General features: G+C 40.5%; 1 protein-coding gene across 12 annotated transcripts in view; it reads right to left on the bottom strand.

Moving 5' to 3' along the window:
• Positions 1–20,435, bottom strand: part of CALD1 (caldesmon 1) — a 197,047-nt gene that overhangs the window by 37,582 nt on the left and 139,030 nt on the right. The window contains exon 1 of one of the 12 annotated variants that reach the window (XM_062616685.1): positions 17,469–17,713. The exons of the other annotated variants lie outside the window; for them this stretch is intronic. Coding sequence (XP_062472669.1) covers positions 17,469–17,515 — 47 coding nt within the window. The 5' untranslated portion in view covers positions 17,516–17,713. Of the gene's footprint in view, positions 1–17,468; positions 17,714–20,435 lie in introns of those variants that run through there. 12 annotated transcript variants of the gene reach the window in all.

The raw sequence follows: 20,435 nt of genomic DNA, 5'->3' as shown, positions 1-20,435 counted from the left end.
AGGCAAATTAAAACTGGAAATGAAGCACATGTTTTTAACAGTGAGGGTGATTAAATATACAAGAACTCATGGAACATCCAACTCTCGCATCTCCACGTTAAGATGGATGCCTTTTTGGAAGTTATACTACAGTAAAATACCAGTTTGGAGGCTCATTATAGACACAATGTGGTGAAATTCCATTATCTCTTAGGTATGGAAAGTTAGACTAGATTATACAGTGGCACCTGCTGGATTTAAGCACTACAATCTTCCTTTTACAGAAGGTACATTACTCCTCATTCATGCTCCTCAAAATTCATCTCTATCTCACAAATATTTTTACTCTTTTCACCCACAAATTCTGCAGAGCTACACAGCCTATACATCTGAGTGGGAAAATTACCCAGATACCCACACAATTCTTTGGGAAAAATAAAGACACTGGTATTCAATGTATTCCCTTCTCATTTACATAATTTTCATGCTGTGTGTTTCTAGTATCCTTTCTTATTTTTCATAGCTTGAATGAGTTCAACTATTATTTTTCTACTGGGTAGCCATTTATTCAATGAGTTTGAAGAAGAATGTTCATTCTCGTATTTCCTACCATACACTTAGAAGCCTTCCTCCTACTTTAAACACAGATCTAAAATACCTAAAAGATAAACCGATGAGCATTTTAATAACTAGTTTTCGTTTCAGCTGAGGAAAATCTTTAGATTGTTTACTCTGGTTAAGAACCTGGCTGTGAGATTGTTATTTTGTTTGCATGACAAAATAGTTAAATATGGGAAAGAAAAGTTCCTCTGAGAGGTGCAGCTTGTGAACATTTTTCTTTATAGCTTCTTTCCTTTTGATGTTGTTGACACTTAGGTTTTTTCACAGGTAAGAAAAGAGCAGTTACACTTATCCTTTTAATGGTTTGGCTCTAAAAATATAAGGTGCAAGCAATCCATATTGAAGAATTAAGTATAAAAAGTGATATGAAAGCCAATAACCACAAGGGAAAATGACTCCACAATTATGACAAAAATACTTGTTGACTAGCAAGTAAGCCATGCCAAAAGTAGCCAGGGATTTTATTGCATTGCTGAAGATGGCACTGAAGTCTTTAGGACAGATCCTGGCTTCTCAAATTACTGGTTTCTGTTGAAAATGTAAGTTTCAACTGCACAGATGTCAAGGATTTTCAATACCTTTTCTTAACGCCAACACTCATTTCTTGCAGTTTTCTGCTCATAGCAACACTGTTGCTTTGGTTTTAGATTCAAGCCCTAAAACCTGGGCCTCATAGTTAGAGCCAGTCTGTAACACCATGGCATCATTCTGCACAAAGGCAGAATGACTCATGCATGCACCTATTTTGGGGTTTTTTTTTGCTTTCCTCATGGCTGAAAACCGATGATCTGTTTCATAATATGAAATGCAAGCAGATTCTCCAAGCACATTCAAATAACTCTGCTGAATCGCCTCTGAGTACCTCAGCATAAATCGCACTCAGGGCCGCTAACATGAAGGGTAAAAACCTTCAGCTACTGAAACAATGTCAGATTTGTCTCTGACATATAGTATATTTAGATAAAAGCACTTGTTGGAAATGTCCCAGGGAAAAGCATGTAATTCTCTCAATATGTGAAACCTGTAATGCTCTGCAGTTTTACTTCATCCACAATAGACCTGACATTGACCTGTCGGTGAGCAGTGCAGTACGTTTAACTTGTTTTAATTTAGAAGTTCCACATGAAAAGAAAAGAAAAAAAGTAACTGGGAAGAAAACAATCACTGGCCGAGTGCCTTCTAGCTGATAACTTACTCTTTTACTGCTTTCTGTGAAGCTTAGTGGAATTCACTCAGAAATCTGTTTCCCTGGCAGATAAAAAACATCCAAAAAGTGTACAAAATAAGCTTAATTTTTCAAACTTGAAAAAGTGGGAGCAAAACCCAATCGCCGTGCATGCCATTGTGGTTTATTTGGAATCTGTTGACTCTGTAGCAAATTGCTTTTTGCTTGCTGCCACCACCTCCAGTTTCCAGTTCTTTATTGCATATAAAATCTAAAATAATTTATGCCACAACTTTACCCAGTAATGTTTCAGACATATGACTTGAGAATAATGGGCATTTTGCCTAGCTGAGCCATAAGTAAGGACTTAGAGGATTTGCCTCAGAATATACAATCCACAACTGCTATAAAGCCAAGTCAGAAATCTTCTTTCTTGTGTTTTTGGGGCCCTATACTCAATATGGCTTTCAAGGCACTTTTATACCTCAAATTGCTAGCTTACTGAATGTATGCAAAGTTAAGATCTAACTCCTTTTTTTTCTGTATTTCATTGCAAATGAAACTCCAACTGGCATGACTAAGAGATATACTCATGAGAGAAGGAATTAAAAATGAAGACAGGCATGAGCATTTGTGTCATAGTTTAAGCATAAAATAAAATAGATTTAGCTTATTTGTTAGACTGATAAAAGGACCTTCCAGCTGAAATTCACTTCTGGATTTCATATACATAGGATTAGGGTGCAGTAGCAACTTCAACATTTTTTTATTCCAGGCTTTTTACATCATTTCATTTTTTTTTTCCAAACAGTTCAATTCTAAGGGCAGCAATGGAAAAAAGCAGACCTTCCAGACATGCCTCACTACTGTAATCACCACATCAGCTCACACAGGTGAGCTAAAACCAGATTTACAGGACATGGTGCTCAGAGTACAGACCACCTTCACCCTAGTGTAGCTATAGCAGTGACGGAAACAAGGGATATTTTAGCAAGATTTTGCTATAAGCAGACTGGATGGAAGGAGAACTGGCTTTCACTCCTCTTCTCCTATTTGCTCAGTGTCTTGTTTAGCCCTGTAATTGAAGCATGCAATGTTTTCTGAAGAAGAGAAAAAAAAATAAAATGTTTAAAATTTTTCCTTTTTTTAATATATTCTTTTTGGTGTTATTTTTTATTCCAAAAGAGTCTGCTGCATCCTCCCAAATTGGCAAACAAGAACAAAACTACAATTTCAGGAAAGCACTAACTGAATTATTATAAATTATGCATGTATCATTGACCTGGAAACCTAGCCTTCAATTTAATCTGCTTCTCTACTTTCACCCTGGATACCTGCTTTGAAAGCTTGCTTAATGCAGCACATTAGGAAATAGAAAGTCTCTTAACAAATCAACGCTTGCATTTCATTCCCTCCACAAAGCTTAATATGATTGCTTCATTTTAAGAGCACTGCACAGCAAAAGGAAGTGCATGACCATGAGGATAGATCTCATACACAGGAAGTTTCTTGAGTTCCAACCTGTCCTTGCTCCATGAATATCTTCTAAGGACAAACACTGAAAAAGTTAACTGAAAGAATCATTGGATTCATTAACATCCAAACCAATCTCAGTCACACACTCTAATCCTCCACCACCATGCCCAATCTACTCACAATCAATTCCCAGCATATATGTATTCATCATCCACCGTGCCAAAACAAGATGTGAAATTTGAGATGAAACATGGCTTTGCTTTTCAAAGATGACAAATCTTTATGAGCAAAATCCCCTTTTGCATTTGTAATTTTTCTTCACTTGCCTGCCAGGTTTTGCAGGGTGTGATGAGGAACCAGGGGCCAGGACTCTCCAGTGCATGAATCCTAACAGGAAGTTTATGGCATCCCATTGATTGATATCAGGAACAACAACACTAACAGTGTTGCACCCATTTTGAAAGGAGTTAGTTCATCTATCACTGAAATGCAGCTGCACCCAGGGTGGATCAACATGTAGCCTATGGCTATGACTCCATAACCAAAACATTGGCCTCTGATTTAGGACTGACACTGAAACTGTTTATGGATTTTAACAAGATTGGGACAGAAAAACAGTGAGGCAGGAAGAAGTAATGTAGAAGCATAGATCAAACAGGGACCAGGGCCATAGGAAGGGGCCTGGAACAAAACATCTTCCTTGGGATGGTGATGAGGCTAAAGAGAAAACAGCAGCAATGAAAGAGGAGCATCCATCCCTGCAGGGCACAAGATGGAGAATGGAGAAAGGTTGACAGAGAAATATTCAAGGACAGGGAAGAGGAAAAGAGATCCATCGGAGAGTAGCGAAGACTTAGAAAGCACCAGGACTGGGTAAGTGGCTCAGCCATCAATATTTAGCATCAGAACAGGTTCACATGCTCTCCAAAGACTGGCAAGCCAAAACCCAGCATGACTTGACAGAATGGAAACTCTAAGAGAGCAGGTCATGATTACCTAGACTACACATCACTCAGGAACTCCTTTGATCTTGCCTGAAATGTTACATGATCTGAAATGCCAACAAGCAGTCAGAACCTGCTATTTTTATTGGTCGATTCATCAAAAGTGTGGGTTAGCGTTAGCCTGTTCTCTGTGAAGCATCAAAACTCCTCTGTATTTCCCAGGGGATTAGAGATTGTAACTAAATTACTATTGCTCAGAGACAGACAAGTCCGTGAAGTATCTACTAGAGCCTTCAGAAACAGAGCAAAGACTGTGCTGATGAGCAAAGTACAAGGCATGTACTTACACAGAGAGAGCCTGGAAAAATAGCTTTACCAGATAATCATTCAGATAATCATAGAATAATCTTTTTTTATCCACTCTTCCCGACACAAAATATGCAAGATGAGGACACAGCCTTAACATAGCACAGCAGACTAAATATTGAAATAATGCTGCAAACAGGAAAACAGCTGAAATGCAAGAGCAGAAAATGCACCAAAACTGAGAGGGTTGTGAAGCCTTATGCTAACTGAAATAAACCACTTTAGGGGGGATATGGCATTACAAATACATCCAGTGCTGTGCTACAACATATGGTGAATGGGAAAAAAAGTAATGAAAGCCAGATGTCTCCAAGTTTTCTGGTACCGATTCCCCATGCACACAACTCATGGATGCTGTGCAGGTGTGGATTTGGTTTCAAGGGAAATTCATGGCTGTTCACTTTTAACATGGACAAGCATCTGTCTCTTTCTCAGGTGTTTAAGAAACCACCTGTCAACAGCCAAGGTAATTAGGAGACGGTTTCAGTGAGACAGCAGAGGAATTACGAGTGCAGATCCTGTCATTTGCTAACAGGATTAGGGGCAGATACATTCCATGCATCTCTCTGAAAGCTAATCCCAATGTGTCTTTCACCTTCATAAAAGGTAAAAAGCCCTTCCATAAAACAGACCCATACAGATATGCAAGGTCACGTACAACACTTTGAACAGCACGCTCGTGTTACAATGATTTGCAGACATCGTATAATGGTGCTGTGCAGTTTAAACAGCTGGAAATCTGAAATGTAGCCATTGCAACTACACCCACATAAACACGAAAAAGCACCCTGGCTTTACCGCTGTGATCCTTATTCCAAGAAAAGTTATTTGTAAGAAATGACCAAACAACTCAATCAGTTTAAACTATTGGAGAAGGTCTTTGGAAAGCTGACTGAATTCATGAGAGCTGGTCAGTCACACTGAAAATGTAAATCTAAAAACCACTGCTCTTTAAAAAATATTGGAAAAAAGAAAAGCCAAACCCCCAACTTTTCAATTGCAAAGATTCAGTAACAAATTATCTACAATTTATGTTATTCAGAACAGAAAATACCCTAATGAAAACTAGGAAATGGAAGAAGATAACTATTTGCTTATCCTAAAAGTGCTTATGGACTTCCAATGGGGTATATGCAGCTGTCAGAGGCATAAGGCACCTAACATAAACTGCTGCAATATACAACATGTTTCCGAATCACAGCAATTATTATGGTCTCTGTTGGGTTTTTTTTGTTTGGTTGGTTTGGTTTTGTTTGGTTTTTTGTGTGGGTGTTCGTTTGGTTTGTTTGGTTGTGGGTTTTGTTTTTTTTTCCATTCTGGAATAGCCAGCTCCACATAGGGAATCAGTCTGTAATAACTGTTGGAAAATGCTTTATAATGTGGCATCCCCACACAGATATGTTCTTCATGGACACAGGAAGCTAAGTGGTAGTGCCATCTGTACGTTCACGGCAATTTACTGTTCAGGTCCTGTTGTTTCTTTGGCAAATCTTCCACTGCCAGTCAGCCATCCTCCTCCCTATCCGGTTAGCCACCCCCCCCAACACCTCAGTCCTTGCCTCAGCTCCAACCTGTCCAACATGCAAAATACATTAATGATCCTTCTGCACTGGCATCTGGGTTGCAGGAGAGTGAGCAGCACTAACCTGGGCTGGATCTCTGACCTCTGAATTGATTCCAGAAAGCAATGAGTGTGCCCTTGTTGGAGAGCATAACATTATGTTGTGTTGTGATTGTTCTTACCTTTGCACACCATAAGCAAAGCAATGGTCCACAAAGCAGTGATTTGATGACACACAATATACGCTGGCTTTTATCTGCACTTCATCATACTGCTAAAAGAAATGGCAACTGAGACCAGGGAAGCAAAGGTGAAGGAGCAAAGCAGATGGGACTATATAAGAGAGGAGTGTGACCAGCAGTAGAAGGAAAGTGAGAGGAGGTGGCCAGCAAGGTGGTAAGGATAGCAAAGGGCTCCTGTGGCAAGAAAGTGATATGGCTAAAAGGAACAGACTGCAAATGCAGGCAAAAGAGAGTCTAGTTTCAAACGTTTGAGGAGACAAGAGATAAGTTTCCACCACCAAGAAGAAAAGCCTTTTTACAGATTCAACTGCCATTTTTAAAGAGAATATAATAAAAAAAAAATCATTATCAAACACAAACACACACGAATTTTCTGGTATAATCCATTACATTCCAGTTGTGAATGCAGACCAATAGTTATTTTCCCATCATTGTTACATTAGTACTTGACACTTGCTAAATTCTTTCTATTGAAAGATCTCAATGTGCCTTGCAAATGTTTATCAATGTTAATAAACCATGCACCCCCTTCTGACTTCTGCATGGTGGGTGTTATTACTACTATAATGCCTGTTAATGGGATACAAAACAGAGACGTAGATGAACAAACTTCTTTTAGCCTAAACTAGATTAGGATTAGCAGATAAGATTCTTGTTTTGGGTGCACTACTTCATGCCTGCTCCAAAACCTGTTGAAGCTACCAGCTGCACCGTGCTGACTTCCATCGCTGCGCCTGAAAGCGTGTGAAAGCCACTGGCAGAATTTATTACCCTGGGACCTTTCTTTGCTGGCATACTGAACAAAGACACATCCTCCCCTGAGCTCTCTCTGAGCAAGTGATAGCCTGCCTCTTCTCTGTGTAATGCCTCTGTTGCTAGGTACTTCCAAATCAGTAGTTTACATTTTAAAAAGGGTTATGCCTGCTGGGAAATGGGAAAGGAAGGGTGAAAAGCTGGTTTAGCCCAGGGAATCTTGCAGCTGTGTCACTATGAAAGAACCTCAAGCTTTTTGCAGGGGTCAACATGCCTCAACACATCCTGGCACCTTTTTGAAGCACTGGGATGTGAACTGATATACACTTAGGTGTCTGGAAGTATGGGAAACAGGGTGCAGGATCCTCACCCTACCATTGGGAGACAAGGAGTTAGCTTGTTGTCAAACCTTTCTGTTTCTCAAGCTTCAAGAGGTGCAGAAAGCCAGCTTGTTGAGGTGGAACTTCCAAAAGGTGATTGAGTGAGAAAACACCAGCTGTATACCAGAGAGGTTCTAGTCCTAAAGGAACTATAGGCAACATCACATGGGAAGGTTTCTGTGCACCACAACTGTCTGCACCCTCTTCAGTCCCACAGTGTAGATGGGACTGACCTCAGCGTCAGCCAATCCTTCCAACACTGGCTTTTGCAGGACTGTGTTGATTCGAAGTCAAATGTTTCCCATCTCACCTGCACTGCAAGAAAACTGCTTTAGGAAGCCAAAGAGACTCCTATAACAATGTGTTTGCACAGCAGATGGTTCCTTAGAAATAACACCAGAGAGCAGACTTTAGTCTTGATCCAAATATGCCACTCGGTTCATCCGAGTATCCTCTTCCCAGTAGTCCATAGTAACTATTCATACATGCACTCCCAGGCAAGCGAAATACAATTCAATTTACCCTTTTATGAAAGTTCTTACAAAATTAAATTATGCATCCTGGAAGGCACTGGAAAGGGCCAAAAAACAAGCACTAGATAGCAAACCTGTGTTTAATATACTTTTGTGAATATACAACATTTGGCAAGCAAGGATTTGGCAATGTAAATTGCAGAATATTTGGCATGATAAAGACTTAAGGCAAGCATGAAAGATTTGAATTCCTGCTCACAAAGAGTGAGTGGTTGCTACCACAACTCAATCTACTGAGTTTACTGAGTAAGAATATGGTAATCATATTTGAAGAAGATAAACTTTAGCAGCAGGTAACAAAAAGGTCTGGAGAACAGCAATCCTTCAAATTGGAAAACCAAGTTAAGCCTACTTTAAGCATGACAGTGGTTAGGTATGAGATGCTGTCCTGGGTGCAGTAGTAGCAGTCATTTTTCTCCATCTTAGTAGCTGGTGCAGTACTGTGTTTTTTTACTTTCGGCCTGGGAACAGTGCTGATAACACTGATGTTTTTAGTTGCTGCTCAGTAATGGACTTTCTGAGTCTCATGCTCTGCCAGGGAGGAGGGGAAGCCAGGAGGAAGCAGAGAGAGGACACCTGACCCAAACTAGCCAAAGAGGTATTCCATACCGCAGCACATCATGCCCAGTATATAAACTGGAGGCAGTTACCCAGAAGGGTTAGATCACTGCTCAGGTGGGGCTGGGTATTGGTCAGCAAGTGGTGAGCGGTTGTATTCTCTTCACTTGTTATTTCCTTTATCATTATTATTATTGGTGGTAGCAGTAGTGATTTGTGTTATACCTTAGTTACTGGACTGTTCTTATCTCAACCCGTGGGAGTTGCATTCTTTTCGGTTCTCCTCCCCATCCCTCTGGGAGTGGGGGGATGAAGTGGGGGGAGTGAGCAAACGGCTGCATGGTACTGAATTACTGTCTGGGCTTAAACCATGACAGATGCTTAAGCTCCCAGGTGCATCAGTTCCCACCTGACTAATGCACAGGAATGTTCAGTGAAAAAAAAATACGCATTTGAGGGATCCAGAGACTAGCATGGTGAGTATTATCTATATTAATAAGGTTTTGTAAGACCAATAAGTCTAATGCAAATGCATGCATAAAGTTTAAACACCAGCAGTCCTTTGCCAATCTCGTACTTATGAGTGCTTCTGCCTTCTCAAGATGAGTGTAAGACAGACACTGACAGTGTTAGTTCATTGCTATAAGTGTATATAAACATTTTTTCTGGACCTTTGCCCGAAGTTTGCTCAAAATAACACCCACCAAATTCATCAAATTACCAAAGACCTGGAAAGCTCCAGGGAAGGTCCCACAACCTACTTTATGTCACAGAGAAAACTTCCAAATGGTTTTCTATTCTATTTCAGCTCCGCAGAAGCTTTTCCAGTTCCTTCTCGAGTTTCTTCTCGCATTCTAGGCAGTCCCTGTCATTCCCCACCTAATGGCATTTTAATGGGTGCCTCCATCTTCTTTCTCCAAACCTGTGAGCCCTGAGCCTTAAATTCTCCTAAGACTGAACCTCTCTACTGCAGTGATGTCATCCATATTGAGAAGTGCTGGAAGTGACTGGAAGCCAGGCACTAAGCATTAAACAGCAAAACCTCTGCTAGCTTTCATATTGTGAAAACCATAATTATATCCTTTTTCTGGGGAAAGTAAACACATTGGCATAATTGCTAGGGCAGACCAGCACAATAAACCACTAGCACACAGAGAATACAACAGAAACAGGTACTGTTTCATAGGTCCAGAGCATTCACCTTCCTAAATTCAGAGGTTATAAGCATAGGACTGGATGGGAGGTAGCAATAGTACCTCCATGGATGTCTCCTACCTGATCACTCGCAGGGTGTTGGGTGAGTTTAAGAGAGGAGAAGAATCCAGGAAATCAAGCAAAGAATTAACCCCATGGCTACTCAAAGTGGCAAAGGACCAAATGCAGATCTCAGACATATCTCAGAAAGACAGAAATATTTGTCCTCAACTTGATGGGCTGCAAATTATGCACATGCTGTCAGTGGGAAGCTTTCACAGCCATATAGATATGGACTGACAGGAATACCAGGATAGCATTGCTACAGTGTTAAGAGAGTTTTTAAACATGTTTTTGGTCTGAGGGAAACCTGCAATTGCAATGAACTTCAAAACTGCTTTCCTACAGCCTTTATGGCAAATTTATTAGAGGAACCAGAAGAAAGTTAGTCCTCAGCCTTAATCTTTCTAACTAAAGTAAGTTTAGTTAGCTTTGGAAGCAGATGTAACCTCTGCTAATTAGGTTTTGGGGCTTTTTCAAATCATAGAATCATAGAATCATACAATAATTAGGGTTGGAAAGGACCTTCAGATCATCAACTTCCACCCCCCCTGCCAGGGGAAGGGACATCTCACACTAAGCCATCTAACCAAAGGCTTTGTCCAACCTGGCCTTGAACACTGCCAGGGATGGAGCATTCACAACCTCCCTGGGAAAACCATTCCAGTGCCTCACCACCCTTACAGGAAAGAATTTCCTCCTTATATCCAATCTAAACTTCCCCTGTTTAAGTTTTAACCCATTACCCCTTGTCCTGTTACTACAGTCTCTAATGAAGAGTCCCTCCCCAGCATCCCTATAGGCCCCCTTCAGATACTGGAAGGCTGCTATGAGGTCTCCACGCAGCCTTCTCTTCTCCAGGCTGAACAGCCCCGACTTCCTCAGCCTGTCTTCACACGGGAGGTGCTCCAGTCCCCTGATCATCCTCATGGCTCTCCTCTGGACTTGTTCCAACAGTTCCATGTCCTTTTTATGTTGAGGACACCAGAACTGCACACAATACTCCAGGTGAGGTCTCAGGAGAGCAGAGTAGAGGGGCAGGATCACCTCCTTCAACCTGCTGGTCACGCTCCTTTTGATGCAGCCCAGGATACGGTTGGCTTTCTGGGCTGCAAGAGCACACTGAAGCCGGCTCATGTTCAGTTTCTCATTGACCAGCACCCCCAAGTCCTTCTCCGCAGGGCTGCTCTGAATCTCTTCTCTGCCCAACCTGTAGCTGTGCCTGGGATTGCTCCGACCCAGGTGTAGGACCTTGCACTTGTCATGGTTAAACTTCATGAGGTTGGCATCAGCCCACCTCACAAGCATTTCAAGGTCCCTCTGGATGGCATTCCTTCCCTCCAGGGTATCAACCGAATGCCAGTTAGGAATTATTTTATGAATAAGGTTTTAAGGTGTCTGGAACAAGAATCATCTTTTTTTTTCCTGTAATACAACCACCTTTACCTGGAGGACTTATAACAAGACCAGATCCTCCGAAGCAGTAGCTGAAAGTGATCTGAGAAAGATTCAGAGTTCAGAATCAAGACTGTTTGCACAGAGGTAATCCTCCCTGACTGGCATGCCAGGTTCTGCTGAAGTCATTTTTGCTCACAAGAATCTGAATATTTCTCACTGTTTTTTTAGTCAAGGTACATGGAAAAACTGTGGATGGAAATTAAAAAAAAAAAGAAAACGAAGTTAGCCAAGCCCCTGATCTTCAGGAAGGATTCTGACTTTGAGGAAGAAGGGTCTGAATACGAACAGGCATCAGACAAAAAACCCTACCAAACCCCTCAAGAGTGGTTGTGCAGCAAGCTTTCAGGAGTACCCCACTCCTAATAGTGCATCTATATGTTTTGTTTAATGTGAACTTGTACATCCAGTTGCTGTTACCAGTGTTGTTTATTTTTCTTTTCTGCTTTATTATCATCGAACTTTATCTTTTACATCTTTTGCCTACAGTAAGCTAACCTCAACAATAACAGGATACGTACTCTACATTTATTATGGGAGTTGGAAAAGGGAAAAATTGCTTCAGAAGTGACATAATCAAGCTTACAATACTCAGAAGAAAGTAAATAAGCAAGTTACAGAGAAAACTGTCTAGTGACTAGGTTAACTGTTATTTCTCCTACAATCAAAGTTCTCCACTGGAGCACTGGGTGGGAGGAGGGCAGCCGCTTTATGTCGCTTCTGATTTCGTGGTGCAGCACAGACTGAATTTAAGCACGGACAATACCTGGCTTTTTATTTCAGTTACCAAGAGGCAAACAGCAACTGAGGTAAAAAAAAAATTAAATACCAGCTTCTGTCCTCTCTTGAAACTTTGCTCATTGTAACTCAGTTTAAAACCCAAGAAACGTCATTGACTTCAGACCTGAAGCCTGTATTTAAGCCTAGAATGGGTTACTCATCTCTGGAATTCAACATGTGCCTTCAAAGCATTTTGAAAGAAAAATAGCTGAGCAATATAAAGCATCAACTAAACCTTGTAGTTGGTACTTTTCTTCAATAAGAGACTGAGAACAGATCATATACTTTGGACTGAAGTGTGATTTTTCTGACAACTTCACAAAATGTTTAAATGCTTTAGATATAGAAGAACCCACATGGGTCACTGTGTTCCAGCTTGCCCATTGTTCCCTAAAAAGGTGATTATGTTATGGTACTGATAGACTTGCACAAATGTCCAGTTTGTGCGTCAGTGAGATTTCATGGCAACACTTATTAAAAAGAGAAGGAAGAAGGGAGGGAAAGGCAAAGGGGGTGTAAAGGGGGAAGCCCTGTCTGTCTACTCTGCAAAGGATATGAATGCAGAAAAGAGGAACCATGTCAGCAAATGCCAAACCAATGTGATACCTGCCAAACCACACCTTATCCTTCTCAATCAGCAAAAAAAAATATCCACTGCCTGATTTCTCTTACCTCACCAATAAAGGGCTAGGCTTTTTTCCCTTATTAGGACAGTCTCCATGCTGTAAAATTCTGGCTCTAGTAAATGTCTTTAACAATATGTGCTGCACATCAGCACAAAAAGAAAGCAACTAATAAAAATAAAACACAGGAGGAGAATAAAAGGGCTGAGTCCTAAATTAAAAGGGACGACATCAGCTTAGTTTGAACTCCAAAATTTGATCATAGATTTTATGAAATGGAGAATTAAAATTGGAATGGATAAATGCATGAAGGCTAACATTATGCAGATATATAATTATAAACTTGGCCTTGTATCTACTTATAAGAAGACTTGCTGAAGTCAAGGAGACATTTTTACTACAAAGCTCAAAACATACATCAAATTTCGGTACGTGAAAGCAGTGCAAAGAAAGGTGTTTTTTTTAATGTTTTCTTTAACAAAATAAAATGTAAAAAGAATGAAAAGTTACAGTCAGGTAGGTATCCATGTTTCAGTTATTTCAACTGATTTGTTGAAGTGGTTTTCTTGGTTGGGTTTTTAAACATATGGTTTTGGATTATCTAGTTTACTACATCTGCATTATATGGACATATATGCATATATATGGCCAGAAGAACACAGAGGGCCTAAAATAATCACCAGAGAATTGATTCTTTTGAACCTCTTTGTTTTCCTCTGAACTGGGAACTGGGTGAACGGGAAGGCCTGGGACTGCAGGTTTGCAGGAAAGCGAATGACAAGGGTATGAAGAAGCAGGATGAACTTCTGCCACCCTCATCCCACACTAGTTGAACACCTATGCCAACAGTGTGGCTGTGGAGGAGCTATCTGAATTTAAGATCTGCACTAGCAATGAATTTTGTAATTTTGCTGAAGCAGAAGAAAAATCCCTTGTCAGAGTGAAGTGGCATGGAAAATGTTCAGAGCTGTTTTATTTTAATGGAGTGAAGCAAGAAGGCAAATCCTACAACTTTTTTTTTATTTTAACTTTTTTCTTTAAAATGTAGGTCAGCTTGAATCAAAATATTAAAAAAAAAAACACTAGAGCGTTTTATTTCAAGTTTTAATTTAAAGTATTTCCTCTTCTTTTCATTTAGACAGAAACCTAACATGAACTCCCAACCAGTTCTGCTCTGAACTCTCAATTCTGCCCAGAACTCTGACAATTTTTCTTTGTTTTGCTAAATTTACCTTCATTCAGAAACAATTCTCATAGCTCATTTCAGGTATTTGGATTACAGAGAGCAGTACCAGGTTGAGTCTGGTATTTCTTGCCACTGTCCTGGCTTGAACCAAGGCTTGCAAGGGTAGTCAGGGTTTTCATTAAACTCTCCAGAATCAATTGTTTCTGACAAAATCCTAGAAATTTGATTCTCACAGAGTCATGACTTCAGATTCAGGTGGATATCTAAAACCTCACACAGATCAATCCATCTTCACGCTCTCAACACTCAGTGCCTTACTTATGCTGGAAGAAAGAAAAGCATCTTTCACTGTGGTAAGAAAGTTGTGAAATCTCACAGATGTTTCCTTATACATCTGTCCTTTCTCTGCCATAATGTTTCTTTCACTGAGGATAATCTCACTCAAAAACGTTTTAGTTCTTCCACTAAATTTCTTCTGATCCATAAGAGGAAAGTTCCTAAATCTAGCAACAAAATCTCGAACTGGACGTTCAGTCTTCAATAACCTCTGTTTCTGTTGTTGTGTAAACCAGACACAAAGCACATGTATTTCATTCAGGTGGTGACAATTAATGCATAAAGAATGCTTCATATACATAGAATATTGTTGTTACAGTATTTAACATAAGTATGTGGGTCCACCCACGGACAAATATATTTGCATTGAAACCACTCACCATCCCAAGTGTTTCAAACTTCATTCCAAGACAACAGGCACTGAAGTGCAACATGGATATAAACATTACAGCTCACAAACAGACAGGACATTGTAAGAAAACTGCCTGTTTCTTGGCCCATGGTACACTTGTCACTGTTGGGGAAGTGCCACTTTCAGAAATTGACTGAGATTCTTACCTTTCAAAATGTAGACAAAAAGGGTCACTACAGGCCTTGTGCATCTGGTCTATAGTTGCATTATGTCCATCTTATATATCTCAGTAATGTAAATAAGCTTTTATAAACAGAATTCAGGCCATTGCCCACTGGGAAACTGAAATGAAAAGCATGGCCAACAGAGAAGACAAAAAGGAAGGAAAGAAATGGCTTCAAGTGAAAATGAAAAGCATCAAATTTTGAAGCAGAGTTAACCAGATAACATAGTATCACCAAAACTGCTGCTGTCTGTGGAAAAGTGTCCCCTTCAATGCTTTTCTTCTCCTAACAAGACCTATTTGATTATTAGTATTGAGCATCCAGCTGAAAACCAGAAAAGATAACTTACATCATAATGAAAAGACTGCAAAAGACTGAACTTCCAGCAACCAAACTGCCCATGAACAATCTGTGAATTCTGAAGGAAAGTTCCAATTTGCTGGGAGAAAACATCCTACCTGTTAGCAAAGACAGTTCTGCTTTCCCTAGAAACTTGCACAGTAAACAGTTTAGTGTCCAGCAAAGTGAGCCAATTCCATCCCTATACATTTATTAAGCAGTCTTTTAAATTTTCAGGCCAACCGGAATGATTTCTTGGCAATGGTGAGAGCTTCTGCTTTTAATTTCTAGTGTATCAAATGTTAACAGGATTATATCCAGCTATTAAGCAATTAGAAAATTTTCTACAAATACTTTAAGTTTGCTGAGAGCATAGAGAGTATCTTTAAAGGATGCAGCTGAAACAGTCATATAAAGGGGCCATTAGAGGACATTTGCCAGAAGTTAGCAATCGCATTGCATGTCATTCAAAACAGAGCATAACAGCCTCCTCCTTTTCCATGGAGAGTCTCCAGAGAGTTAACTTATAAGGATTTTAATACTCCTTTTCTTTTCCATTACAATTTCCTGAGAAGAAATGAGCACTTGGAATGATTACGTTATGCCTCAGCCTGGGAAGGGCAGTATTTCATCATGTATTTCACTGAGCAATGCTTTGAAGAAGCCTTTGTGGGTAACGCTAAAGGTGTCTTCCCTGCTTTTGGCCTGAGGTCACAGAGATGTTTGTTAAAATGGAATAAATCAGTTTCCAAATTTTGGCCACACATTTGATTTCTGTTAAGGAGTCCTACCCAAAGAAAGCCTTGCTTTTCTTCCCCAAATACGCTGCTGTGAGTCTTGACAAAAGAAAACCCATGTCTGATTGTCAAGGTGTGATTGGTCTTGTTTAAAAGTTGCTACAGGACACAAATCTCCCAAGATACAGGAGACCAACCATATAGTAGTTAATCATGCTTCAAGAGAAGAGGATTTAATTGTTTTCACTCAGATATAATTTCACTGACTTCAGTGAACTCAATTCACATAACATAATTGTGAGTGTTACAGTGTATGCAAGCTAGGGCATTCCTCGTCGCACTCGCTCAATGCTTCAGAGATATGCCAGGCATAAAGTCAGCACACCTCTCTCACCCAAAGGGGAGTGGAGCAGAATCTCTCTCAGTAAGTATATCCAATTATTTCTAATTTTTTAAACAAAACAGCCAGACCTTAACATCTAGCTAAACCAGCCCCAGTGCAGACCAATGAAAGGGTCCAAAGTTTACAGCTTGGGTCACTGAACCCAAAACCAGCTCCCCACTGTAGGTATCAAGAATCAAGGTTTCCACCAGTTATATCAGCACTAAAGTGCCCAAACCTAGCCCACTTTGCCCTGTCTCCTCTCTTCATTTCCCCTCACACTGGTTGCAGAGAAACTGATGCTCCGCCACGGCTGCTCCCAATTCCCGTACAGCAGTATGGGAGGGCTGGTAACTGTGGCTTGTGTCTGTATTCCACCACAAACCAACACAAAACAAACCCATTTGACACGCTCTTAGTTAAATTGTTATTTATTGCCCAATTTCTGAAAACATGATGAAAGATTTCAGATTCCTGGAAGGGACTTCTTGGAGGGGCTGGGTTTCAGAAATCCCTGAGCAACCTCTCCCTCCAAAAGCACAGTGTTTCATGCTGGAAAATCAAGAAACAGGCACCCAGGAGTCCCAGTTGCTTTTCAAAACCTCCCCCAAATTTTAAACAAAACCCTGATATAAATAACAGTATTTTAGAAACTTAGTAGTGTCCTGTTTCCCACCCCTCAACATACAAAGCAGACAAACAAAACAACAGCACAGGATCCAAATAAAGCAGATAATTTCTTTGGCTGTGTTACAGAGACTAATTGATTTTCTTCTCCCACTTCCCTTCCACAGTCAGAGATGAATGTGCCATGAGGACTTTTGCTCAGTGAATTAAGCAATCTGAGTTATCTGAAAGCTTTCACACAAACTATGAAACTTCTGCAAACTTCCCATTAGCAGAACTCCAATTAACAACCACTCTTTCCAACATCTTCTTCTGCCACTGAACAAAAAATTCTTCTGCCACTGAACAAAGCAATTTAAATTCTACAATTTAGGTAGGAGAAATGCATAAATGCAAAGGCTTTTCCTTTAGACAATAGAGCACAATATAGCAAAAAGAAGAGCAAAAGAACAGTCTGCATTCAATGCTTATTCCCCAGTTCAACCAGCTTCCCAACACCATTCTATTCCTGTTTCCCATTGCCAAAATCCAGTATTTCCTACACAACACCAAAAGGCTAAATCCATACAGATATCATAATAAATAGGCAACTCACTTGGAAAGGCTTGACAAGTTCTGCCTGCAGTATGATCTGCTGATCATGTCTGCAGCGTATGAATCAGTGCAAACTGCTGCCAGCTCCAGGGAGCAAATGGACGGATGATCAGGGCGTGGAATGAGATAATAAAAATGCCATTATCCTTTCAGGCATGCGAGACTCATTGGATGCTCTTTCCACCCCACAGGTTAACCATTTGGTCGGTCCTGTAGCTCCCCTAATGACACTATTTGCCTATTGTCAAGCTCATAATCTATCTTGTATCCTCCTCCTCTCCCTTCACTTGCCTCTGCTCTCTGATCATATGATTATTTATTTTTTTTTTACTGTATTCTCTCTAATAGATCCTCTTTGCTATGTCTGGGTCCCCGTCACAGAAATTCCTGCAGACTCTCAGCTGCTCAAGTTGACCAACAAATGCCTGCTTCCCATTCAGCTTTCACAAGAAGCACTGCTGTTTAGGAACCTGAGCACCAAGCAGCCTGAGCACTGCACAGAGGTGCCTTCACAAGTATTTGCTTGTAGGAAACTCACATTCCAGCCTGCCAAGAGATGATGAGAGGAGAGGATCCAAATATAAAACAATGGTCCAGGAAACAGTCCTCCCTTTTGATCATAAATCATTGCCTAAGCATTTTTCAGGCACTTGCACCCAATCTAACTTGTGAAAGGTCAAGCCTGATCAGATGGCTCGAAAGACTGGAGGGTGACTGCCAAACAGGAACAAATTCAGGGAGGTGAGAAGCAGCTGCAAGATCAACTGCATTCCAGGTAAGAATATCTTGTATTTGCAAAGGGATGAAAACCAGGGCTAAATCCAACCTAAGAGACTCTCCTCAAGGCTCTTCCATCTAATCCAGTGAATGAAGCAGGAAACAGAAATGCAAAGTAAGTAATTTAAATAGAGGCGCCATCAGTTACCATGATTTTACATGCTTGGCTGTCATACCCCTTTAAGCCCACATATGTGAGTAAACTGAAACAGCTTACTATGCAGTGCTTCAGCCATTACACCCTAGGATCTGATCTTGTTAAACCTCATAAATTACAAGAGTGGGTGTGGATGGATTAGTACTCCAAAGGGGAACCTCTACTGCAAACTCGCCCTTCTACGGGGAGGAGTGTGTGGGTTCAGTAGGTGGCACTCTTACCTTGAAGTGAGCGCCAAGGTAATCCTCTCTGCATCAAGCCAGGGGGGATGCTGGATGTCCAAGGAAGTGTCAACCTTGACAGTTTTTTTCTCAGAGCTTGCAAGAAATCAGTATCTGCATGCTTGAGGCATTGATACTCATTTATGTCCTGCTCAAGTCCTGCAGTCAATAACCAAGTTTTTTAACTCCCAAAATCTCCCTCTACATTTTCAAGGAGATAGATTTTTGTGAAAAGGTACGAATTTGTGCTCTATAGATGTGAACGATTCACATGTAGAAGCTCAGAGTTTTTTGCACACTCAGAAACAGGTCTGAAATACTCCAAGAAGTTCACATAAACCTTCTGCAGCCCCAGCACCTTGTTTTAAAGTACATGTAAAAAAAAAATCCACATTCTAGTGTATAAAATATACTGAAATTCTGGTCTGGAGCAAGGAAAGGTCAATAGTGCTGATTACAAAGAGAGAAAAACATGGATTCCATTTCTGTGATTGCAGAGAGATCTACAAGTGAGATGACGGATGGTATAGCAGGCAAGCCGTCTCCATTTCTTCTACCTTACCTCAAGGGAAAGAGGACATGTAAGGCAGTGTAAATGTGGACAGTCCTTAAAAAAAAAGCTGTTGAGAAGGGAGTCATTTTTCCCTCTGGAAGAGCATTAGTTAAAGAGAGATTATATTATTGTTCTGCCAAAATACACATTTTAATCAGACATCAGATGCAAGACTTGATGTTTCACCTTCATTGCGCCCATCAGTCATAAGACCCATTCAGCTGAGGAACATCACTGTTGTAACAAGAACTATAGGGACATTTGTGATTCAGTTTGCAGCACAACAGGCTTCTCCAAAGCCAACACGTGCAATTTTAAGCATTAACAGAGCTGGGTGAGGAGCCAGCAGCTCTGTAAGTTTACATCAAAGCAGAACTGATTCCCTGAAAGAGTCTGACATAGACAAGATATTTCCATGCTTACCTGTGGGGGAAAAAAAAAAAAAAAAAGTAGGAGGAGGATCTGAGTCTCTTCTAGATCTTTGCACTTAATAATCTATTATTTCAAAGCCAAATATTTGCTGTTTGCTTTTTTTAGTACCTTAACTGAGAGAAATACTCTCAGTACACTGTAGCCCTGAGATGAAGTTCTTGCATATGGAGCAGGAAGAGGCAAATCACCTTCCCTGGATCATTTCAATTATTCACATGGGCATCTAAAGCATGAAAAATGATGGGGGCAGGAGATGAGCGTCTCAACCTGCTTTCCTTGTATATTCTGATGCTTCAAAGATTATTGCTTGGCTCCAGGACGCCAAAACCTCTAAGCAAGACACTAAAAAGAGAAACTAACTAAAGTAGGGATGCCCTAGTTTACACCAATGAATTTAAATCAAATGGCTTCATAAGAATGTAGGCTCATCCATTACTACAAGGAAAGAAATTACAAGGCCTTTCCTAGCTTCTCAACATTAAAAGCAGCAAGATGAGGAGCAGGAAGGAGCCATAAGGGCTTTCCAAAGGAAGTTATTACTGGGAGGTTCCAACATCTACTCATACTAACAATAGGAATGTCCAGAGGTCATCCAGAGAGCCACTTAATGTTTTGTTTGTTATTTTAACCATTCCGTATACAAGGCAGACTGTTCAGTGAGCTGATCACAGTAGCCTGGGAATCTCTTTTCCTTTGAGATTACAGTGAATTTAGAACCTGACAGGGTCACATGCACTATCCAGCCCATACCTTTCCATACGTAGCCTATACCTTTCTGTACCTGTTTTTCAGCAGGGGATTTGCTGTGCGAGTCACTGGTTTTGCCCT

Source organism: Pezoporus occidentalis, unplaced genomic scaffold (assembly GCF_034315485.1).
Source record: "Pezoporus occidentalis ecotype Australia unplaced genomic scaffold, CSIRO_AGI_Poc_V1 ctg19, whole genome shotgun sequence".
NCBI classification, from domain to species: Eukaryota; Metazoa; Chordata; class Aves; order Psittaciformes; family Psittacidae; genus Pezoporus; species Pezoporus occidentalis.
This window is presented reverse-complemented; position numbering and strand designations above follow the sequence as displayed.